The sequence below is a fragment of the Equus caballus genome, chromosome 16, assembly GCF_041296265.1.
Source record: "Equus caballus isolate H_3958 breed thoroughbred chromosome 16, TB-T2T, whole genome shotgun sequence".
Lineage (NCBI taxonomy): Eukaryota > Metazoa > Chordata > Mammalia > Perissodactyla > Equidae > Equus > Equus caballus.
Window position 1 is genome coordinate 46,739,958 of NC_091699.1, and position 24,604 is coordinate 46,764,561.

Sequence of the window (24,604 nt, forward strand, 5' to 3'; positions counted from 1 at the left end):
GTACCACTTGGTAGGCAACCATACAATGGCCATTGCTGTGTCCCCCAACTGAAGGGAGGGCTTAAATGGCAGGGACCAAGGGGTGCTGCTTTTCCTAGCAACCCTGCCAGTTCATCAGTCCTGGAAGGACCCTTAGGAAATGACTAGGAGATAGAGCAACCCACATTGGGGCCACCACCCTGAAGATGGTGGCCACTGACAGCAGCCCAGCTGCACATGACCCGACCTTCACACCCTCTTCCCCAGCCTACCTCCCTCTGACCTGCAATTCCAGGGCAGGCCCTGGAATAGGGTCCAGGATACTGAGGCTCTGCTCTCCAGAGTAGCAGCCATAAGGGGGTCCGCACTGGCCTCTACTTGCCTGGGCTGAAGCTCCAGGTGACAGGTCCCAAGACAGTGATATCTTCCACAGGACATTTCCTTGAAGAGCTGCACAGAGATCTGTTTATCATAATCAGGCTCTGAGTGCCTCTGATTTCCCCTTGTCGCTAGGAACCCGGTGAGCATCAGCTGAGTGATCTCTTGGTAGAACAGGAGGCCTCATCATCTCGGCTGCGACCACCAACTGCCCCGCCCGCACAGCCCTCCAGGGAGCCTGAGTTTACTGAGTCTGGGGACCAGACTGCTATTCTGACCTTTTGTCCATCCCTAGAAAGGTCTATGTGGCTTGGGTTCTGCCACCGACTCACTGGGCGAGTCTCTTCCCTTGCTAGGCCTCAGTTTTTCCATCTGCACAGTGGGAAACACAAACCTTGCCCAGCCCTGCACCAGGGCCACCTGTACATAGTAGTCTGAGGGATGCCAAGACTGTTACCCTGCTCCAAATACCTCCGCTCCTGGCAAAACCTTTGCCCTTGCTGGACCTCTGGAAGGGAGTATTTAAGAAACTCCAGACAGCTCAGGAAGGATGGTTTGTTCAGGGGAGGCAATTCCTCCTTATCAGAGAGGTGGGGGAGCCTCAGGGGCCTGCCTGCGATGGCCTGGGGGCATTTCAAACAGCTAGGGCAGAAGCTAGAGCTGACAGTCTCCTTGGCAATCTGCTCCCACACTCCAGGTGGGAAAACTGAGGTGGCAAGAAGGGAAGGGCCTCACCCAAGGTCACAGCAGAGCAGGATGGGAACCTGGGGCTGTCCTGCAGGGTGTAGGGAGCCCTTAGGATGTGGGCCACAAAGACAAAGACCAGTTGCCGTGGGAATCCCTTCCCCTTCCCAGGAGGTGGGGGTCATCTTCCGGGGCCTCCCTCTCCTCCCACTCCCTTGTCCCTCCTCCATTCCACGACCTGGTAGTGCGGTATCAGAGAGTCAGACACTGATAATTCCTAGGATCTCAGTTTCCCCACCTGAAGTAGACTGTCGGATCACCAGGGCCCCTCTCAGGCCATCCTCTGGCAGCATTCACTCTCCCTGTTGGGGAGTCCCTGCCCCAGTGTCCTCCTCTTTCACCAATACTCCTGACAGGCCACTCGAGAACCTGGCACTGGGCTGGCCCAGTGGCGCAGCAGTGAAGTTCTCATGTTGCACTTCGGCAGCCTCGGATTTGCCAGTTCGGATCCCGGGTGTGGACCTATGCACTGCTTGTCAAGCCATGCTGTGGCAGGTGTCCCACATATAAAGTAGAGGAAGATGGGCATGGATGTTAGCTCAGGGCCAGTCTTCCTCAGCAAAAAGAGGAGGATTGGTGGCAGATGTTAGCTCAGGGCTAATCTTCCTCAAAGAAAAAAAAAAGAACCTGGCATTGATGGGCCCCCTGCCCAGTTCCTCTGTACCCTTGACGGGCTTCTGGAAAATGTCATTTCCACCTCCGAGCTGTGACTCTTGAGTGTGCAGGAGGGCATTCAGTTCTCCACGTGGTCTAACAGAGGTGGTCTTGGGAGTATGACCCAAGACAGACTTTCCCTCTTCTCTTCCCAACCTAGCTGTCCATCGTGACCCAGCTCTGGGGACATCCTGGCCTCAGATCTCCTTCTAAGCAGAAGGAAGCTTACTCTTGGAGGCCCTGAGGCTGAATGGCTGCTCCCATTTTACAGGTAAAGAGACTGAGGCCCTGAAGTAGAGGCCTTGTCATGGGCACACACACTGCTGGTCAGGCAAAACTAGCTTGGCAGATGAACCCTCTGCTCTTGCCCAGGGCCCTCCTTGCTAGTCCCTCTTGGCTGGCCCTCAGAGCAGACAGCTGGGCCTAGGGATGGGCAGGGAGTGCCCTGGGGAAGGCACATGGGCTGGGGAGCAGGTGTGGTTGGGGGGCAGCAGGTGCAGGATAATGGGGCCACCAGGGGAGGTCCAGGGAGCAGGTGTTGCCATGGAGGCAGTGAAGTTGTCATTGTACACCCAGCTTTGGTGGGCTAGGAACAGGAGGGGCATCCCTGTGAGCCCCTGGGCCACCCTGGCTAGTGCTCAGAGGTTGTCCGGATGCCTGGGCTCAGGCACACAGCCAAGCCCCTCCCCTGGGTCCCAGCAGCCCTCCAGGTTACCATGACAACCAGCACTTTCATCCTTGTCCCTTTGTCTGGTCACGGTCCAGCTTTTGTGACCAGCCATAATTGGGGGGTGGGGAGAAGGGGGCCTTGCCTCAGGATGCACTCAGCTGGGGTGGAGTCATGAAAGCAAGGCAGAGGGAGCTGGAAGGCAGATTAAAGAAAACTGGAGACCAAAAGGCTGGGCTTTGCTGGTCATTGACCCCTGCAGCCTCCTCTCCTGGCTGCTGACCACAGCCTCAGAGCTGGGTCTGTGGGCCTGGGAGTGATCTGGGCCCCAGGTCCTCCTGTCCCCTCTCTGGACCTCATTTTCCCATCTGTGCATGGAGCTGTGGAGCACCCCCTCCCCTGGTACACTGTGGCTCTGGGAGGCAAAAGAGCATGGGGAACTGGGGAACTGTAGAACTGGGGAAACTGAGGCACAGAGCAAAGCTGGGCATTGTCAGGGATCACGCCACAGTAAGCAAGAGGCAGAGCCAGGGCTACTGGGGCCCCAGCACCTCAAGGCATCAGGCCCCCAAACCAAATAGTAAATTGAGCCCCATGGTAGTCCCTCCTCCTGACACACCCCCATAGGGAGGAGCCTCGCCTCTAGTTCTTAGTGGAGTAGGGTCAGACTGTGGTGGCCCAGGCCCCACAAGTTGTGTGACTTTGGGCAAGTCCCTTCTCCTCTTGGAACCCCAGTCTGTAAAAACAAGGAGGTCTGTAGTAACACTGGACCCTCCCTCCCACAGCTGGGGTGGGAATGGAGTGCGGTCTACTCCACACACAGCTGGCTCCCTGTCGACTCCCACAAACACCTCACATCCCCCGCTCTCCCCTAGCATCACCCCTGGCCTACCCAGGGACTTGGCATCCCTGCATGGCCACCCTGCCTCACCACTCCAGGCCTTTGCACCTGTGGTTCCCTCCTCTGTGGTATTCTCTTCCCTGAGACAGGAATCCAGAGGTCCCAGGTCACCAGGAGGTGGCGAGCACAATTGTTGCTGTCTTAAATGTAAAGGAGTCCCATTGAGACAAGCTCCGATTTTCAACAGGGAAGCCCTGAGCAGCAGCAGAGTGCTGGGGAAGGAGCCAGCTTTGCAGCTGTGGACATGGCTCCCGGGACAGCACAGAGAAGGGTAGCAGGATGGCTTCAGAGACTGGTGGCAGTGCCCCTTGTCCCTCCTTCCTGGGCTGGCTCTTCAGATCTTTGAGGGGACCCAGGGGTTCCTACGAGCCCCCTGCCCCAGGCTCAACCCCCTGCAGTCTCGTGGGAGGAGTCTGGGCACCCCAACAATGACCAGCAAAACCACAAGTGTTTGGAGTGAGCTTCTGTAGTGTCTGCCACTCTCCACGGGATCTGGGGCTCTGCAGGCACCTCAGGCTCAGGACAGACCCCCACCACCAAGGCAGCCCCACAGACATGACTGGGTCTAGTGACATGCCCCAGGTATACCTTGAGGCACACACCTCAGTCAGGGTGGGTCTGCATCCCCCCTTCTCAGCCACCACTGGTCCCCCTGAATGAAAGCCTTCAGCAGGGTGCCAGAGGGGAGGGGCTGGGGCTGCCCCTGCAGGTGGACTGAATACTGAGCAGAGAACAAATTCACACCAGCAGGCAGCCCCCATATCTCAACACAGGTCGGCCATCTCCAGAAAATGTTCCTTCCTCTTCCCCATGAACAGCTTCCTCGGGGATTAGCTCTGCATCTGCACTGGAAGCCAGAGGGGGCGCAGCAGGACCTGCAACCTGAGGCCCACAGGTCAGTGCGAGAGCCCAGGTTGAGGCAGCATCACTGGGCAGCCCACCCCAGGCGGAGGACGGTGTCCACCTCTGTAGTTATTCATTGTTGGTATGGGTTAGTAACCCGTTATTGAGGAATTAGCATGTATCATGAGGTTTATGCCTCATAAGGTTCATCACGTCATTTAATCCTAGCACCAGCCTAGAGCATGGCAGCTATTGTTTCCCCATTTACAGGCAGGGACACTGAAGCTCAGAGAGGTTAGACTGTCTCAGGAAAGGGGATCAGCAGGCACACCTGAGGTGAGGGAAGGGTAGGAGGAAGAGCCAAGGCCACTGTTAGGTAGAAGACAGTCCAAGGCAGATTCGGGCTCAGGGTAAACCATGTTTTATAATGGTCTGAGCCAAGGGACTGGGCTGCCCTGGTGGCAGGGAACGCCCTGTCATGGGATGCATGCAGGAAGAAGCTGGATGGGGTACCTGTCACTCAGGCATCAGAATGGAAATGGAGTCCAGAGCGTGTAAGACACCAAGGTATCAATCCCGACCCCACCCCAGCCCTGGAGGGTGCAGAGAAGGCACCACCTCCCAGGTAGGGGTTGAAGGATGGAGAGGGGACACCCTGCCCAGAACTATCCCCCTGTTGCCTTGTCTCCGGGGATGGCTTCCACTTTCCGAGATGTGTCTTTCTTAGTGAGAAATTTCAGAGGACCAGGGACAGAGCACAGGTGGGAACACAGGCTGGGAGTAAGTATCCTAAGTTTTACATCCCAGGCACTTCACTTGCCTCACCCCAGCGCTGGACATCTCAGAACCCAACCCCACTCCCAGGGCCCCTCCCTAGGGGCCTGGCAGCTCCTCTTTCCCCATCCCTTACAGCCAACCAGAGTACCACACCACATTAGTTCCACCCCTAAACAAATCCACCCATCCTCTCTGCTTCCAAGCCGTGGCCCTGGCTGCCGCCTCCCAATCCTCCCAGCTACCAGGCACCAGTCACCAGTTCCTTTTCTACCCAGCAGCTCTGCTTAGATCCCCCAGAAGCTCCCCTTGGGCCTCCCTGATCTGGCTCCTCATTCTCCCAACTTGGTACTTTGTGCTGCCCTCTGGCCAGGGGGAGGCCCTTTTAGTCCCTAGCACATACCAGGTACCCACACCGCTCCTCACCTGGATCATATTCACAGCAAATCAGACATCTTTCCTCCCAGGTCTGGGTTAAGCACCCCTGTGCTGCCATAGCCACCATAAAACTGTGAGGCTGGGGCCATTAGTGTTTCTGCCTCCTCAGAGAGACCAAAGGCACCATGGGGCAGGGTCAACCTGTCTCTCCAGCCTTGTGTTCCCAGCCCCTGCCCTGCTGCCTAGCACACAGGAGATGCTCATTGAGTGACAGCTGAATGGATGAATGAACGGAAGTGTGACCAAGGCTGTGAGGGCTGTCCTATACAGGCAAGTCCTCGGGGTCAGTCGGGTGTAGAAGCTGTGGCAGGAAGTTGGTTCAGGGAGATGTCTGGGGCAGGAGATTTACTGGGCCAGCAGGTCCTCTGCAGAGGCCCCAGACTTGTGTGGTCTCACTCCTGCCCTGAACCACAAAGCGGGGGCATCTCTAAGAGCCACACACCTGCCAGAAAGGGACAGGAATTGGGAACTCAAGCCAAATGGAGAAGGTGATTGAGGTGGATTCCTAGACGTCTCACTCACTGCCTCTGAGTCACATATTCCCTTTCAGCAAAGCCATTTTACAGTCTTCCACAGGACGGCCATGTAGTGTGGGGAAATCCAAAGGACCAGCCACGGTGCACCCATCCTGCTCAGCCAGCGGGGAGGATACCTGTTGGTGGCTTTATACACCCACCCCCATCCCCAACAGCCATGCAGAGAGAAGCAAGTTTGAGAAAGCAGGTTTCTCTGGGTCTGGCTGACCTTGAACCTCCAGCTACTGCTCTCTCTCTCTATGGGTGGTCCCTGGCCTGTGTGGCTGCTTCATACCCCTCCCAGCTCAGTGGCAGCCTCCTGAACTCCCTGGCAGGCTTCCAGGCCTCAGAGGAAGCCACTGCCTTTGCCACCACATTACTGTCGCCACCACTGCTGCTGCGAAAATGCAATTACAGCAAACAGCCGCCGCCTCACTTGAGCCTCGCCATCCACACCTGGAACTAATTAACTTAATTAGGCCTTAATGAGCTACACTGGTCGGAAGGCCTATTTTTACTTAATTATCCCCTAATGTGCTTGGCATGGAGGAGTATGGCTGCCACTGCCACCGCCTCTCCTGCAGAAAGAACGCCCAGGAGTGATGCCTGTCTGCCAGGAGTCGTCCCCAAAGAGCTGAGAGTCTGGGAGTTGGGGGTGAGGCAGGGGCCACGGGCCATACCTGTGGGAACAGCATCCCCCTCCAGCCCCGTCATTCTGGCTGCCCTGCCTCGGCTGGGGCTGAAGCCACCCTGGGCTCTGCTGTGGGCGTGGCAGACATGCATGACCTAGCTGGCTTTTGCATTTGCAGACCTCTGACAGGGGAGGACAGGAGCTCAGAGAGTTACCCTGCAACTGCCTCCAATGGGGAGGCCAAGGCTCAGAGGGGTGAAGGGCTTGCCTGAAGACACACAGCTAACTCGTGGTGATGAAGGTAGGCAACCCCCAGACCTTCTGAAGAAGACTTTTAAGCAGTGATACAGTCTTGTTAGCGTAGGGTCTAGCCCCTCCCACACCAGGCTGGGTTAGGATGGGCAGAGGATCACCTGGCCTCCAGGGTTTCCATGACAACACCTTCCACTCGGAGCTGGGCTTGGCTCAGAAAAGCCAAGTTTGTCTAATAACTTACTTCTCTAGGTTTGGGGTGGGGTGAGGTGGCCTTGTCTCACTGGGCAGATATGTGGGAGGCATCCAGAGCAGGGTCCTTCCCAGGTGGCCTCTGCCTTGGCCCCCTTGAGTGCCTCAAGATGATTGGTTCATTTGAATCTCTAGGTTCCTGAGGCTGGAGGGGGACTTTGGCTCTTGTGTCTATGCTAACGATGGGTCAACTTTCTCTTTGGAGCAGTACTCCCTCTGGAACTCCAGACTTAAATCTGACACCTGTTTCCTTGGTGCTTCCAGCCTTATCCAGCCCTTGAGTTCCATCTTACCGGCCAGCTCTTCCCAGCATTCCTATTTGCTGAAAATGACTTCACCATTTGCTCATGTGCTCAAGCCAAGAACCAAAGAGCTGCCCTACACAACCCTCCCTTACACCCTATAGCCAACTGTCGAGAGTCCCGTTGGTCCTGCTTCCAAACAACACTCCAGATGCCAAATTCCCACTACCTCCCAGTAAGCACGCAGTCCTGGCCACCATCATATCCCATCTGGACAGCCCTTTCCTGGTCTTCCAGCTTCCACAATCCAGTCTCCACACAGCTGCCACAGTGATTCTTAAAAATCACTCCCAGTTCAAAATGCTCCAATGACTTTCTGTCACACACAGGATAAAGTCCATGGGCCTCGCCTGACCAATAGGTGCCTGCCTGCCTCTCTGGTCCCATCCACCCCGTTTCTCTGCCTTGTCCCACTCGTGTGGGCTGCCATGTAGGGTATCAGAGACCTCAAGGCCTTGGCATTTGCTGTTCCTTCTGCCTAGAATGCTCTTCCCCCAGACCTCTAGATCGCTCACATCTTGGCTTAAATCCCCACATGCCTAAAGCCTCCTAGCATATGGCCCTGTTAGGATCTTCTGCATGGCACCTGCATGACACTGCTCTTGTTTTCCTATCTCCCACGACTAGAGTATAGGCTCCACCAGGGCAGGGATTTCAGCTGATTCAGGGTCTCTACTGAATCCCTAGCCTAGAATACCATATGCCCGGCACACAGTAGGGACTTTTTGTTGGATGGATGTTGAGCAAATGCCTTGACCTTCCCACAAACAACCAGAGTTCCAAGCCCCTTCTTCAAGCTCCCCAGAGCCCTCCTCACCTGAGCATGGCATCCCCACATCTTGCTCTGGCCTCCCAGCCACTGTTCACACTGGTCCTACCACCTTAAGTGCCCCATCCCCATCCTCAGTGGACTGAAACCCTTGCCCACCCAGACCTAGGCCCTGCAGTGCTGCTTCCCCTGAAGAGGGAGAGGGTTGGGACCTCTACCTGTTTGAACTTGTGCACTTGGTTTCACCCTTGGCCTTGCTCTTCCTGGCACTTATCTCTGCCTACCCTTGTGGTGACTCCTTGGGCCTGGGTCTGTCTGGACCCTGAGGTCATGAGTCCCTGGAGGTAGTAAACCTCGTCTCTGCCTGCCCATTGCTCCCCATCCCTGCCCTAGTAGTCAGGCCCAAGGTGGCTGGCCCATAGTCAGTGATTAGCAAAGGGGTCAGCCCCACCCTGACCACATGGCCCTAGACCTAGGGAGGGGTTCGGATGAGGGCAGGGTCCAGGCAGCTGGGCATTTTGCTAAGTATAAGGATGGGACACCACTGAGTGGGAAGGTCTGGGATGGCCCCCAGAGCCCAAGCCTCCCAGACAGGAGACAGGGGTTCCCCAGTTCAGAAGGGCAAGGGGCCCACCCTGGGGCCGATGGAATTGTCAATCAGAGCTGTCTCCCCAGGGGCCCTGACCCCTACACAGGACATAGGTAGGAGACAAAGGGGAAGGACAGCTATGACAACATAATTTGGGGGGAGGGGAGATGGATACCAGCTTCCTTGTGTCCCACCTCCCTGGGGCTCCAGACTATCCCAGGATGTCTGAGACTATGGATCATAGATTCTCTCCTTTCACAAAAGGAAACTGAGGCCTGAGGGAAGGGATCAGCCCTGGTGACCCAGCCAGGCAGCGAGTAAGTTGCTGGGCCTGACTTCAGTTCTAACAGCACCTCTTGGAGGCCCTGGAGCCTCAGTTTCCCCATCTGCACAATGGTGGCACTGACTCCCATCTTCCCTCACCTTGCATCCCTCGCCCCCCAGGAAAGCTGTGAGATTCACTGAGGGGAAGGCCGTGGACGGTCTAGGGAGGACCCTGCCTCCTGGCTGGCCTCGTGGAAGGCGAGGAGAGGGAGGGTAGAGAGGGCTAGGGAGCAGGAGTCTGGAGACCCTCTCCAGGGATTCCAAAGGCAGCCCTGCCCCCTCCTAAAAAAATGGAGCTCATGGGGCAGGAGACCTCCCTGAAGCTGAGGGCCATGTGCCTGGGCTTGAGGAGTCTCTGGCCATGGCGAGCTACCTCTAAGGGTCCGTACTACCTGGATTGGCTCTACCACCTTCCTTGCCCTGAGCCTCAGTTTGCCCACTAGTCCAATGAGGAAAATAGTAGTCATCCCAGTCTTTCCAGTCTGTGGCCTCCTAGGGCCACCATGAGGGGCCAACAGGCCAATGGCTCTTCTGAGCAGCAAAGCCCTGAAGAGAGAAGAGACAGCCTGCTATTGGTGGTATTTCAGCAGAGAACTTGGAAGCAGAGGGGCCTAGAGCGCTCAGGCCCCCAATCTCAGAGACCCCAGCCAAGCCAGGGGCCCTGCCCTGCCCTGGGGTTGTTGGGGGGTGGTGATGCCCATATGTGGTGGAAGAGGCTTGGTCAGGGACTCCATCAGTCCTGGAAACTGCCTTTCTGCCCCCACTGACTCTCCTGTCCTAGGCTGTCTGTTGGCCTGCCCCACTCCCATCCCCCCACACACACACAGCAGCCACTGCCCGCCTCCCTCCCCAGCAGAGACAGCTGCTACAGGCCTCCATGCTGGAACCAAAATTGAATGAGCATTTTCACAATGTCGCCCGCCTCCCGCTGACGGCTCCTAATTGCATGTTGAAGCCATGCAATGAAGCCCAACTTACACTAATTATGTCATTACTCTAATTAAGTAAATACTGTATGTGCTAATTGACTGAAATCTCTTCAGGGGGATGGGCAGGAGGAGAGGAGGCTGGAGTCTCCTGGGCTTTCACATGGATGGGCGGGGGGGGGGGGGGTAACAGATGGGGGGCGGGCATTCCTCCTTCAGTTCAGCAGGTCCTACCATCACCCAAGTGGGGTTCAGGGAGGATCCTTGGCCATTGCCCTGGACAGGCTTGCCCATGTTCCAGGGGAGAACCCAAAAGGTGCTGAACAGCTAGTCAGAGACCCAAGTTCACCCTGACAGGCTGATGGTCTTGAACAAGCCTTTTCTTTCTCTACAGTGGGTCCCTCGGCCCATCCCCAACCTCTGCCAGCCCAGAGCCTGAGGACTCTCAGACATACTGAGCAGAGGGGCATCAGAGGGACTCAATGTCCAGGCAGGACTACTAACCAAGCCACTGTTATCCATCTATGGGATATCAGTTACATGCCCGGCCAGGGGCAGCAGGAGGGAGAAAGGCTGATGACCGAGCAAAGCCCTAGGCCCTGGGGACAGCACCAGTGTGAACCAGGCAAGGAAAAAATGGGGCTGGCATTCTCCAGAAGCCATGTTAGGTGGGATGATCTGAGGAAGTAATGAGGGCTTCCTGGAGGAGGAGGACTTCATCTACAAGGGAAAGAGGAAATCAGGGCTTCAGAGCTCAGATCATCTTTCAAAGTGTGATTTTTAAATGCCAAACTTCTTAACCATAACCTTCGAGTGGGGGTTGAAAGGGATAAGAGAGCAGCCATCTGAAGGATAGCTTCCAGATGGGACTCCAAACCACTTGGGGACCCTGGGGGACTCAGAAGGAATGCCAGCCCTGTGTCAGGGACCATCTTGTAAGCCCCAGTATGACCAGAGCCCCAATCCTGCCCCCTCTAAGCCTATCAATATGGACCAGTCATCAAGCAGGGCCCCCATTCCTGCCCTGTCCCTCATGGGGCTGTGGGGAGGGTCCCAAAGGCAAGAGTTCGAGGCCTTGGCACTGGGGCCGGGGCCGCCAGCAGCTGGGTGTTCTCAAGCCCACTCAGGGCCAGGCAGTGCCCAGTCTCCCGAGTGTGCTCAGGTGCTGTGGTGTGGGCGCCAGCTTCACCCCACCCGCCTGCTGCCATTTCCATAGACATATGCTGCGCTGCCACACCTGGCAAACACCACATGCTCACTTTGGTGGGCAGTAGCTCCCTGCCTCCCAGCCTGGAGGAGACAGAAAACAAGAGGGACATGGCGCCTACCCTGAACCAGCCCAGCTCCCAAGGTGGCCTTAGCCAAGCCCCTCCAGTCCCCAGGACTCAGGCTCCCAATAGGTGACATCCACTAATTCGCTGCCTGTCCTTGGTACCACACAACATGGTCTGGGCTCTCCTATGCTGGCTCCAGGAAATAGAAACTGATAAGAAATAGTCCTTTCAGCCATGACGGCTGCAACTTACTCTCAAATGGCTCAGGAAAAAAAAATTATGTATGACCACACACACAGACACATACATATACAGCAAATATATATATACCTAGAGAGAGAGAGAGAAGGCAAATGAGGCAAAATATTAACAATAGTAGAATATGGCTAAAGGGTATATGGGTATCTTATATTCTTATTCTGACAAATTTTCTGTAACTTTGAAATTATTTCTAAATAAACTGTAGAAGGAAGGAAGGAAGAAAGGTCCTCTTCTTTTGTGGGGTTCCAGGCTACTAGAGGAGGCTGCCGGACCAGTGGCAGCTGGGTTGATGTGGCCCTGCTTGGTGGGGCCAGGAGGGCTTCCCTGAGGAGGTGGCAAGGAGTTGGGCTGGGCAGAATCTAAGGGGCATCTAGCTCTTAGCCTTCCACGCAGGGTGGGACTGGGGCTGACTCTCCCCTCTCCCTGTCACAGCTTTAGGCAAGCCCATGGCTTCCTCCACTTCTCTTGCTCCCCAGAGAATCGTCGTGCTCTGGAATTTCTATGAGGAGTCTCCAGCGGGACAAGAAGAGGAACTTCCCTTGGTCAGAAGGCTTAGGAGGGCCTCCTGTGCCTCTGAGCATGAGAGGAGACTGGACCAGCCCAGGGCACTGTGCTGGGACAAGAGGGATGGGACAGCTTGGTCAAGGCCACCTACCACCCCTGCCCCCCCTGGCAGCACTAACACAGACCTGTGCCCCAGCAACCCCAGCTGCCTTCCCTGGTGCCCTTCTCTATCACAGCAGCACCTGGCAGCAGGAGGGCAGCAGCAGGGCAGCGGTTCATTATTCCATCCTTCGTTAGGTCTGTGTTAGGCAGCCCAAGAAGTATGGGGTGTGGAGAGGGAGGTCTCTGCTTTAGATGGGGCTGCTAAGGGGCTGTGGCTCTGGACCCTCCTTGGAGCCTCCTTCCCACCTCATACCCTCCCTATTCCCTGCTTCCCTGCTCCCTTTATCCTCACTCCTCCCCCTCCTCACTGCACCCACCATCCTCCCCTCCTCCCTGGGGGCCCCAAATGCTCTTCTCTAAAAGGGGACTTCCCCTACCCAGTTCTCAGTCCAGGCTTTGGACTCTGTCACCATCCCCTCCCGCAAAGAGACAGGGACACCAGCATCCTGATGTGTGGTCAACTACGGTGTGTTCTGAGCTCTCGCGGGATGAATGGGACCCCTACCCACTCTCACAGCCCATCCCCTCTCCCTTTGACCTCAGGCTGCGACTTCAGAGCCAGAATCGCCCCAGAGAGGACCTGCCTTCCATTCAGGAGACGCTGTTCAGGACACTCCAGATTGCAGCCCCCAGAGGTCAGCAGGGGCTGATTCCTCCATTGGGACACCTTTGTTCTTCTCTGCCTTTGTCCCTGGGCCCTGTCCTCCCAGCCAGCCCACCAGCCCAGCGCCTTACCCCTTGCCTGGCTGCTCGCCTCTCCCTCCCATTCTCCTTCGTGGCCTTTGCCCACTCAAGCACCAGAGCCTGGTGTGGGGCAGAGGTGCAACCTCTCTGCCCACCCCCAGCCCCGCCCCCCAGCCAAGCTGGGCTGTCTGCCCCCCACCCCCCGCAGCCCTGCCCCCCACACAGCTCCCTCTTCTGTCCACGCCCCTCACTTGCCCCGTGTCCGCCCCCTAACAATCTCTCCTCTCCTGGTCTGGTCCCTCACCTCCTCCACCCCCTCCCCATTTCCTCTCCCCTCCTTTCTTGGCCCTTCAGTCGCTGAGAGTCAGGCTTTATCTCTGGGCACGTTCTCCTCCCCTCCCTCTTCTCTCTCATCCTCTCCCTCTCTCTTCCCCCTCCAGCCTCCACTCCTTCGCCCGCTCACTCACCCTCTCCCTCTCCCGCTGCCCCCCTCTTTCTCCCCCACCTCTTTGTTTCAGCTGAGAACCGGCTCCTTGGGACAGTTCTCACACTGCAGTGCCTCTGGTGAGGAGACAGCGCCACCGAGGTGAGCTGGGAGAGCTGGGACACCAGGCGCGGGCAGCCGGAGCTCTGGGGGGCGGGCAGGTGGGGAGAGTGGGCAGTCTGGCTGTGACCGCTTCTCTGCCCGGGGCGGTGGGAGCAGCAGTCAGAGTGCCAGCTTCAGATGTCCCAGTGGTCAGCAGGATGGGAGGGCAGTTGGCTGCGGAGGGCAAAGCTGGTTGGGCGCTGGCAGGTTCTGTCCCTGCCCTGGTGCCTGGCTTCTGTGGGTGGCCCTGGGCTGAGGGAGACCCTCAGGGAACCCAACTGGGTGGGCGGAGGCTGGGCTGCCCGGAACAGCCACCCTTGAAGGTTTGAGTGTATGACCAGTCCTGAAGTCCAGGGCTCTGAACCCTGCCTCTGGCTGGGCTGCGGCTGCGAGGTTGCCAGGTGGCGGCAGCAGCGCTGTCCATGAGGCTGTGACCCCTACAAGTGCCTGTCCCTGGTGGGGTTTTTGTTGCTGGTCAGAGATGTGCTGGGCTGCTCACTGTCCAGTCAGGGGGTGTGGGCAAAGGAGGTGAGACCTGCCCTCTGGCTGGCTGCTTTCACCCCAAGCTACTGACTGCCAGACCCACAGAGCCACATGGGGGGAGGGGCACTTCTCCCTCCCCTAGGGATCTCTGTCCAGCTCCCCCCAGATAGAATCTCCAGGACAGCTTTACCCGGAGTTGCAAACAGTACAGATTCAAGCCAGAGCCCAGATGTTACTGCAGTCAGCTTCCTGGGTGAATTGAGCTGGACAAGGAGGAATTTGGGGGGAGAAGTGGGGAGAACAGGTGGAGACAGAGCCCTGGCACTTGAGTGAGGCTACAAGTGGGATTACTGGAGATGACCCAGGGCTACAGGCTACAAGGAGATCCTGAGACCCTGAAGCTGGGCAGGGAGGTGAAGCCAGTGCCAGGGCCCCACCCCCTTCTCAGCTGGAGCTGGCGATGGAGAGGCAGGGCTGGATGGAGACAGTGTGCTGCTCACACCCCCAGAGAGGCAAGCAGGATGGCTCTGCTGGCTGCCAGAGGAGGGGAAGGAAAGGCTGGAAGTATGGGGAGACCAAGAGGGAACTTCCCAATGTAGTGTATCTTGGGGGGCCAGCCCCTGGCTATCCGGCCAGGGCAGGGCCAGGGCCTCCAGCTCCCTGAACCCCCAGGGAGCCAGGATAAGATCATGGTGGGTAGTGATCCCAGGAGGCAGAGCTGATAAGGGCATTTATCCCCCTAGAACTGGGTAGGTGGAACACTTGTTTCTGGGGGCCAACTCTCCCTTACTCTCTTCCCTGGCATGTGAGCAGGCAGCAACCCCTCCCAGATGGAGCAAGGTGTACAGAGGTAGAATCAGAACCGCAGGCTCTGAGTGTCAAGGGCTGAGGTGGTCCACCCCAAATGCACCCCATTCAATCTTTACGGGTATAAGGGCAGCCTGAGTCAGGGGAAGTGGGAGAGAAAAGCCTTAGGACTGGCCCCAATGGTTACCCCAGGAGGAGCTGACCCTCAGACATCCCTGTCTCAGGGAGAAAGGCCATGCTTTCCAGCATAGGCACAGCTCCCTATAGTACTGTGGCCCTATCTTCCATGCAGCAGCTGCCTAAGGCCATTGGCTTCCCCACCATTCAGTGTGTCAGTGTCCCCCTACCCCTACACAACCCTCTCTTCCCCTAGCACACGCTGAATCCTCTCACCCAGCTAGGGATTCCTGGCCTAGGGTCAAGCTGGTTCTCCTCAACCCCAGTCTGGGCCTCATCATGTCCCTCACACATGATCCAGATCCAGAGGGAGACAGGCTACTCTACCCATTTTTCTGAAACATGAGGAGGCTCTCTCCAAGGCTGGGACAGCTTACTCTAGCTCCAGCTGACCCCCCATTGGCTCTGTGACCCCCCAGGGCACCATGCACCCTGCCTGCCATTAAAGACTCAAATACCACTCCCTTCTGGTACCAATCCAGTGCCAAAGGGCAGCAGTCACTCGCTCGGCCTCAGCGAGCACCAAGGGCTTGCTGGCTCCAACCCTGGCCCTGGCTGGAAGAAGAGGGCCTCCCTGAGCCAAGAGCTCCCTAAGCTTCACCTTGGAAGAGGCCAGCAGTTCTCCTTTCTCTCCCTCCCTCCCTGAGCCCCCACTTCCATAGAGCTTTCCTGCCCAGATCCATCTGCAGCTGACACCTCCCCAGGAAAGTGAGCAGGACAAGGATGTTGTCCCCATTAGACAGGGGAGAAAACTGAGGCCTGGAGAAAGGAAGGTGGCAAGGCCAGGATAAAGGCCTGGGACCCAACTCCCTCTCCAGTGCTCCTTTCAGGTCTCTTAACTGCCACCCTGGTGACAGCCCACATAGGGTGCCTATGCTCACCAAAGCACCCTCCAGCTGCCCAGCCTCTCTGTCCCCATATCCTCAAGGCCTTGATGGCATTCCCAGGGAGAGAGGGGCTAGGTTACTCCCAGGGGCATTTCAGCCAGGGCTTCCAGCCATGGTTCCAAAGTGGGCATCTAAAGGGTTGCCTGGGCTGGCTGAAGGCTATGGGGATGAGGCTGCTGAGGAGCAGGCAGCAGGAGGTGAGAGGGGGTTCCCAAGCCCAGTGATGTACCTCTCACATCTGCAACACCCGCTCCACATCCTTGCCTCCCCCAACCCCTGCCCCTACAGTAAAAACGGCCTCAGCATCAAAGTCTCAAAACAGCCTCCTGGCATCACTCCCTGTCAAAAATTCTCATGAGGCTTGCCACTGCGGTCCATGTGAGGTCTGACCTCCTCGGCCAGGCACACAAGGCCCTTTGCCAGCGGGTCTCTGCCAGCAATTATGGCCTCTTTGCACAATTTGCTTCACCATGTCCCCAACATTATAACCACACCAAACTGTGTTTCCGCACCTTGGGGTGGAGCAGAGCACAGCTCAGAGGCCAACTCAGTGACTGGTTGTGGGTTGAATGGACACACACATACACACACGTCCCATGCACACACACAGACATGCATACAGATGCAGGCACACACTTTTCTATAGAAGCCCACCACCCAACTGCACATGGTTTTCTACCAAATCACACACACAATGGAGCTGTGAAATCTGAGCCAAGAAGGGACTGACAAATCTGTTTTATAGATCCCCGGAGAGGCCAAGTGTGGTCATGTCACCATCCCCAAGCTTTCCAGAGGCAGCAGGGAGGCAGGAGTGGATCCCCCAGCTCTGGCTGAGCCCTCGCTGGGCCCCAGGGTCTCTGAGCCCCAAAGGGCGGGCAGAGGGTGGTCCTGTATGTCCCAACCAGGTCCTCATCCTGATTCTGTGGCTGACTTGCTCTGCAGCCCCAGGCAAGCGACCCTTCCCTGTTTCTCTAGCTATAAAACAAAGGGGCTTGGAGTAGCTGACACCTAGGGGCTGTCCAGGCCCACTGCCCAGCTGCTCTCAGTTCATGCCAAGTGCAAAGAACAGAGAGGCCCGTGAGGGTGGCAGCAGTCAGGGAGGACCAGGCACCCTACATGGGGAAAGCCTCCAGCCGAACCAGGGAAAGCTTCAGGGAGTGGAGACGAGGTGGGCACAAGGGCAGCAGGAACTCGAGCCAGGAAAGACAGAGCCAAGAGCCACAGGAGAGCAGTGCTTTAATGACCCATGGTTGACATTTATGGAGCAAATCATAAGTCTCATTGAACACTCGCCATGTAGGGTTTATCTCATATTTTCATCTAGATTACAGCCAAATATATCCTTTCTCATCTCGGGGTACCAAGTGAGCAAATCTAATGGGTTAGGCCCAGTCCAGCCCCTGGTCTCCCAGCGCCCACAGACACAGGCACAGGGCAGGGCCAAGGTGGCACATGGAGCATCTGGCAAGACCCCATCCACGCCCAAACCCCTCACAGCCTGTAAGCAGCCATGTACACAAGCAGCAGCACATCTACAGGTACACACACATGCATTCCTCCTCCTCATATGCCAACACCAACATCTGTGTGCTTACATGCCACCACACACACGCATGCACACACTGGGGACATGGCAGACAGGTCCTCTACTACAGCCACAGCCCTATTCTGCTTTGCCTGGAACTTGACACCTAGTGTTAATACTCATGCTCCCAAGGGAAGCCCTGAAGCAGACTCAAGGAATATCTAAAGGTTGCCAGAGGAGCACCAGGACCCAGGCACTGCCATGTGGGGACAATATCCCCTACTATGACGTCTGGTCAGTGAAAACTCCATGCCAGGACAGAGGAAAGGAAGTAGTGCCCCTGCATCACAGAGGGGTGCAAACTCCCCTCTTCCCTAAATCTCCCCGGCCCTGCTCACCTTGTTTACCTCCCTCCCAATCCCCAGCCCAAGGAGTGTGAGCCATATCCCCAGGGCATGAACTGTCTGCAAGCTGGGCTGTCCAGAGCCCAAGTGGGGAAGGGAGGCTCTTCCCAGGGGGAGGGCATGCCAGCCCTGGCCCAGAGCCCCTCATACCCTCGGAGAGGAGGGGGCGGCTGGGGTGGAAGAGGGGCCAGCAGGAGCAGCCCCAGGCCTCGCTGTTCTCTATGGCTTTTTATTCCTATGTGATTCTACTGCTCACTCATATAGGGATTGGAGCCGTGGCGCACGGCGGGGGTGGCCAGCGGAGGGCTCGGATACTGAGCAAGGGGGCCCAAGGAGAGCCAGAACAGTAGCCCCTCCCTCTCTCAGAGCAGGCTACTAGCCTAGACAAAGAGCCCTTCCTCTCCATTGGCCTCTTCCCTGGCCAGCTTTAACAGGGGGAGGGGCAGGGGGCTCCTGGACCCCAACACTGTGCTGACATACCATCACAGCACTGGAGACTCCCACTGCAAGGCTGGCACCAGGAACCGGACTGGGTCCCCAGAGGAGCTGCTGAAGGAACTGGGGGGGTGTTCATTTTGGGAAAATGGGCCTGCCACAAGGAAATAAGGTCCAGCATCCTGTGTGGCTGGGGGTAGCCCCTGGATAAACAGAGGGCAGCTCAACCATAGAATGTGCAGTCTGAGGCTAAGGGCTGTCTTCTTTGGACAGAAAGGAGGGACATCCTCGGTGGCAGGTAGTCAGCATGCGCCCAGCGAGGCATACAGTTGAGGCTGGAGAGACCACAGCAGGGATGTCACAGGCAAGAATCACAGGGGGATGGCCAGCCAGTCCCTCCAAACCCCACAGACCAGTCTTTAGGCCTGTCCTCCCTGGGGTCTCCGCGTGCCCACATCAAGCATGTTGGGAGCCAGGCTCAACCCTCCCATGCTCCTGTTTAAGTGAAACAAGTGCTGAGGGTGCCCTGCAGAGAGGGGTGTGGGGAACTCCTGTAGGGTCCTGGTGCTGGGGCCATAGCCCAACCTCTCTCCCCTTCCCAGAAGCTCCCGGGAGGCTTTGCTTTGAGGGTAAGTGCACTGAGAACCCAGTGTGGTCCTTTTTATTTTCAGTCCTTCTTGCTTCACACAACAGAAAAAACAAGTTCAGGAGCTCGGCAGAGGTGCTGCCTGGGGGAAACAATCCACAATAGTGAACAAGAGGTTCATCCCGGTGCTCAGGGGTACCTGCTGCCATGGTGAAAAGAAGGGGTAGAAGAGAGGCCCCACCTGCCAGTCTGGTTGGGGAAAGGGACACAGAGAAGAGGCCCTGGGTGGGAAGTGTGAGGGCCAACAAAGCAGCCAGGGCCAAGCAGAGGAGGAGCCCTAAGGCCTGGTGAGGCCCTGGGGACCAACCCTGCTCTGCCCCAGGATACTGCCCTGTAGGCCTCCTCTGGACTCCCAAAACATGACCTATGCTGTCACCGTGGCCGCAGGAATAGGATGTGGGCATCCATGACATTGGTGCCGGTCAGCCCTGTGTGCAGCAGGTGTGCCCCGCCCTGGAAGCGGCTGAAGAAGGTATGTGAGTCATTGTGGGCTAGGAAAGTAGCCACATCCAGGCCCTCAGTGGTGGCCTGGCTGGCAAGCTCAGGCATGACCCAGGCCCCAGCTGCCTCTGTGGGCCCATCTTGTCCATCCGTGCCACCACTCAAAAACAGCACGTCAATGGGCCCCAGTGGCCACTGTCCAAGCTCTGCTCCAACACGCAGGGCCAGTTCCTGGTTTCGGCCACCCTTGCCTGAGCCCTGCAATTGCACTGTGGGCTCACCACCAGCCAGCAGGCAGATGGGGCTCCCAGCCCCTGCCACAGCCTCCAGAGCCTCCTTCAGCTGCAGGTCTGGGAGCTGGAGCTTGGCTGCCAGCTCATAGAGTTGTTCATCCTCCTCCACAGAGGTTCCAGGCCCAGGTGGAGTGAGGTGGGCTCCAACCACTCGGACCAGCAGTGCGTAGAACTGAGCCACACTTTTTACATCACCCTGCATGGCTGTGCTCAGCACCATGGCCCGGTATCCCAGTGCCTCAGCCTGCCGCTGGGCCTCAGCCAGTGCCAGTGCATTGGAGCCAATGATCACATTGAGGACGTGACCACAGCTATGTGGCCCATGGGGGTCAGAGTCAGCCCGAGCTAGCACAGTTTTCACAGAACGTGGCAGGGCAGCACGAAGGCCATAGCGATTGAGGATGTGCAGGCAATCTTGCACACTATGGACACTGGCCACAGTGGGACCGCTGGCAATCACCTCCATAGGGTCCCCCACCACATCTGACAGAATGAGGCTCACCACCTGAAGAGGGGTCACAGAGGCAAGGCTCAGTTTCACCTGGTCCTCGCCCCAGAGCCCATGAGGACAAACTGCCCCCGTGCATCCACACCCTCACACCACCCAATGCACTTTCTCAGCCATTTCTAACCACTCTTAAGCAGGTTCACAGAACACCTGGCCATGCGGACCCCTCTTCACCCTCTCTGAGGTCCCTCCCAGCCGACCCTGTGGACTCCTATACCAGGTCCCTGCCAACCTTTATGTACTCTTCTAGGCCTTCCTTTCCCTGGCATACGTGGGCCTAGCTCCCCCAGCCCAGGGCTGCCTGGGAAAAAAGCGACCCACGTACCTGGGCAGGGTAGGCAGCCTGAGCCAGCCCCCCACCCTTGAGCTGGGATAAGGCCTTCCGGATGGTGTTCAGCTCCTGGATGTTGGCTCCTCGGGCCGCCAGCAGCTTAGTGAGCGTCTGCTTCTCCTCCAGTGTGACAGGTGGGATAGGGGCGGGCAGCAGGGCTGAGCCCCCTCCTACAGAGACAGTGAAGACATAGAGCAGACAGGATGAGGCAGCCAAGGAACTTTCCCACCCAGGGAAGCAAGCAGGCAGTGCCCAGAGGGAAGGAAGGGGGTGCTGGAAAGGTGGGGTTAGAGTGCCCCCGTGTGGACATGCAGTGAACGTGTGCAGTCACCACACCCTTGGCACCTGAAGTTGTACCCAGCCATAAGGTAGCCCAGATCCTGGCAGGCAGTGGAAGAACTATTCCTTAACAGCTTCGATTAGGGGTAGACCAGGAGGAGACAGTGGAGGACCAAGGAAGGGGCTCCATGGAGACCTGGGTTCTAGCCCCAGGTGACATTGGTGCAGACAGCAGCAACAGCAGTGATATTTTCCTCACGAGGTCTTGCGTTAGGTGCTCCCTATTTGCCCTCTCATGGTCACCCAACAAGGTCAGGCGAGGGGAGGACCCCACGGCTCAGGGGAGAGCAGACAAGCAACCTAGGGCCACCAAGGAGTTAACCATCCAGGCTCCTTACTGCTTCCTTTGCTCTGTGACCCTGGAGGCTCAGACCAACAGTCTCTTGCAGGCCTGCTATGTGAAACCCCACCCTAAACTGCCTGAGCCAGACTGGCATCCACACCTGAGATGAGCACAAGCAGCAGGTCATCAGCTGTGAGACCTTCAGCCAGCTGCCGGATGGCCAGTGCAGCCCGCAGTGCATCACGGTCAGGCAGGTTGTCCTCTGCACCCTCAAATACTTGAATACGGCTGTGTGGCTTCAGCAGCATTTCCCTGAAAAGAGACAGAACAGAGAGCAAGAGATGGGGTGGGCTCCTCTCCTACCTGATTTCCCAGCTATACAGGTGAAGGGGGCCCACAAGGACACCCACTGACACCCATCCATGAGCCAGGGCAGACCCAGAAGAAAAGGGAGGCTGGTAAGGGAGGGAGGCCCCAATCTAGCCTAAGTATGGGCCCACATTGCCCTCTAGATGGACGGGGGGAGCAGCCCCTCGACGCTCCTTACTGCTTGCCAGCATGCTCCATGGCAGCACGGATCCCCTTGGGAACGCTGATCACTCCCTGCACGAGATGCTGGCCCAGTAGCTCCTCGGCTGCAGCTGCCATGCCCAGTACAGCCTTGCCAAAGCCCACCAGGTAGAGGTTTTGCCGCAGCTGAAAGCTCCGGTCCCGCACCTTCAGCTGCCCACTGTCAAGGTCCAAGGACAGTGCCCGGTGCAGCATGGGGCCTGGCAGCACGGCACCCACAGTGCTCTCAAACAGCTGCCGCGCCTGCTCAGCCAGGGCCATGCCACTGGCCAACCGGGCCACTGGGCCCCCCAAGAACAGTGGGCGCAAGGGAGCTCGGGCCAAACGAGGCAGGATCTGCAGAGCTGCAGCCATGCCCCACTGCTCTCAGCACCACCTGGCACTCATGGCTGCCTAGGGGGAAGAAACCACTAGTGAGGCTGTTGCAAGGCCACAGAGAAGAGGCCCCCCACAGCCACCCCTCTGAGGGCTCAGAGCCAGTGGACCCCACAGCTGCTACTGCAAGAATGGGCCATCTGCCAGTCCAAGGAGACTTCCTGAAGCCCACAGCAGCCTGATCTCATTCCAGTCCTCAGAGCCCAGGACTGCCACCCAGTCATGTCGTCCTCTTCTGCAGGTCATACGCCAGCCCTCTGAATACTCTGCCCTGAGTCCACAGGTCCTGTTAGCTAAGCCCTCCTCCTAGGTCACTCCCTTTGGTTGAGAGTTAATCATTCACAGAGGGAACGGGTCCTATCACTGGGCTCTCGCCTGTACCCTTTTCTACCCCCTGCACTTCTGAGCTCTACCCAGGAGCAATGCCCCTTTCTGGCACTCCTTCTTTGCCTCTTTACCACTTCTGTTGCCAGAAGGCTGCTGGCTGTCCCACCAATTGACCCTGAGCCCAGTGACCTCCAGCCTGCTCTATTTCATTAGCTCATGGGTCTGGGCTGGGGAGCCTGGGGAGGCTAGGTCTGTGTGGAGAGGCTGTAGACTTGCAGGCCACTGAAAGGCAGGCCCAGAGCACATCCTCAAGGCACACAGCCTGAGGAATCCTAGCACTCAGGGCCAATCCAGCAAGAGGTTCAGGTTCAAATCAGAAGTGGCAGCAAAGTCTGGCTCATAGTGGAGCCTTAGAGAAGTCCCTAGACAACACATGAGGCCATGTACCATGGGGCTGAATCTGCAGGACAGAAAAGGATGCCCTTCTACCTACATGGCTGGCCAGACCCACCCCTGCCAAGAACAGGACTTTTGACTGTGACATAAAAAAATACATCTTGGGTCACACCACCCAGAGGGGTGAGAGCCGAAAGGCTGGAGCAGGCAAAGGCCAGGCTCCCACAGCTGAGGCCAAACGGTCATTTTCCCCACTGGGCAGCATAAAGGCTACAGAAGCCTTGGAGTGAAGGTCAGGAGGCTGTAGAGGTGTTTTAGAGACAACACCAAAAAGCTCACCTCTGAAAAGGCATCTACTTTAATAAATGCCCACCATAAATGCTGCCAGCTGACTGCAGCAGCGAGTGTGGACAGAGCAGGGGAAGGAGACTGGGAATTAGGCTCCAGTTGTACCACAGGGACAGCTCCATTTCTCTCACTGCAAAACAAGAGGTGGGATGAGATTAAGACTAATGCTCTCCCCTTCACATCCTGGGACTCTCTGAAGCTGCCCACTGTTAACACAAAAACCTGGGCCCCAAGCACCACTTTATCCCACACTCAAATAACCTGGCCACTTCTAGCCCTTGGCCACTTAGCCTGTATCATTCTCAGCTTTCCCCTAACAGAAGACCAACGTTGCCCAACTCCAGCCGTGAAAGGAAACGCAGAGGGCGCCGCCATGAGAACTCTTAAAATGGGCCCAGCTTTTGCCAGGTGGCCCATGAGGCTGACCCACTAGACTTGGAGCTAAAAGCGGCTCAGGATCTAGCAATGGCTGATTCTGACAGCCTGGGCGAACTTTGTACCTGTTTCCCAAACGGACACAGACCTAGAGGATCCCAGTCTTGCTACTGGATACCAGAGCCCAGGGCAGGGGGGCGCTCAAGGCTAAGGTTGCCAGATAAAATACAGGACGTCCAGTTTAATTGGAATTTCAGATAAAAGAGGAGTTTTCTTAATATAAGGATGTACCGTAAAACATTTTGGACATAGACTAAAAAATTGTCTATCTGAAATTCCAATTTAACTGAACGTCCTTTATTTTTATTTGCTAAATCCAGCAACTCTACTCAGGACACGATCTCTCTTAAACTCCCCCACACTCCGGCGCCAAACCCGGAAACACGGAGAAGACCCACCTCGACTCCTCCCCGCCACCAAGTGAGACTAGAGCCATTTCCGGCTTTCGCTGGCCGCGCAAGCCCCGGAAGTGACGTCATCCTCAGGCCGTTGCGAGGGAAATAGCTGCCGTGTAATGTCCGGTAATGAACCGAGAAATAAGGGCCCGCTATCGCCTGGACCCGCAGTCGCTCGGCCCAAGGATTGCTTCTGCAGGCCCTCGCGGCGAGGACTTATCGCCCCACGGATATGGGCTGCAGCTTCCGGCGCAGGGAACCGGAAGTACCCGCGGACGGGCGGAGCGCAATCCGGAAGTGTGGAGTGGATGGGGCGGGGTTGGGGTGCCAGGTGCGAGCCGCTGTAGGAGGGATCTGGGGTAGTCGGAGTGCGGAGGGGTGCGTCGGCTCTGCCCTGACCGCCAAGAACCCACGATTGAGGCTCCTTCACGCCTCGGTTTCTTTATCCCTACGGTGGGAGAAATAACCCCCAACTCACCAATTGGTATAATCCATTCCCTCCTTTATCCTGTACGATCCAATCAGTCAGCAAATACATTCCGAGCTCCTATTAGGTGCCAGGCGGTGGGCTGAGCAAACGGGCTGAGAATAACTACTTCCCCACAACTCACCCCTTCTGGAGCCAGATTAAGTCATCTCTGCCCCTTCCCACCGCTATAATCCCACAACTCATCAGTGTTCACCCCTCTCCCCCATGGGCAACCGAGTAACAGCTCTGACTCAGCAAGAGAGTTCTGTTCCGTGATCCGCTAACACACAATCTGCGAGCAAAGACAAATGACCCTGG

At 57.1% G+C, this 24,604-nt stretch overlaps 1 protein-coding gene, 1 long non-coding RNA gene and 1 other non-coding gene across 9 annotated transcripts; 2 read left to right on the forward strand and 1 right to left on the reverse strand.

The window, feature by feature from the left end:
• Positions 1 to 2,549: 2,549 nt before the first annotated feature.
• Positions 2,550 to 6,825, forward strand: LOC138918033 (uncharacterized). Its single transcript, XR_011426877.1, has 3 exons — positions 2,550 to 2,824; positions 4,142 to 4,218; positions 6,703 to 6,825. It is a non-coding gene; the product is annotated as an uncharacterized lncRNA (long non-coding RNA).
• A 10,160-nt stretch (positions 6,826 to 16,985) lies between these two features.
• On the reverse strand, positions 16,986 to 24,103 carry GLYCTK (glycerate kinase). 7 transcript variants are annotated; one of them, XM_070237469.1, is made up of 6 exons: positions 23,821 to 24,103; positions 22,979 to 23,117; positions 21,519 to 21,934; positions 21,132 to 21,283; positions 20,344 to 20,519; positions 16,986 to 20,015 (listed from the first exon to the last, which is right to left on the reverse strand). In XM_070237469.1, the coding sequence occupies exons 3-6, from the start codon at positions 21,893 to 21,895 to the stop codon at positions 19,149 to 19,151; spliced, it is 1,572 nt and encodes a 523-aa protein (XP_070093570.1). In that variant the 5' UTR covers positions 21,896 to 21,934; positions 22,979 to 23,117; positions 23,821 to 24,103; the 3' UTR covers positions 16,986 to 19,148. The 7 variants fall into 7 exon arrangements, with proteins under 7 accessions (XP_070093570.1, XP_070093572.1, XP_005600640.2 ...); XM_070237471.1 differs by having other exon boundaries at positions 21,519 to 21,930; positions 23,821 to 24,058; XM_005600583.4 differs by having other exon boundaries at positions 23,511 to 23,828.
• Positions 17,915 to 17,974, forward strand: MIR135A (microRNA mir-135a). Its single transcript, NR_032951.1, has one exon. It is a non-coding gene; the product is annotated as a microRNA mir-135a (primary transcript).
• Positions 24,104 to 24,604: the final 501 nt, after the last annotated feature.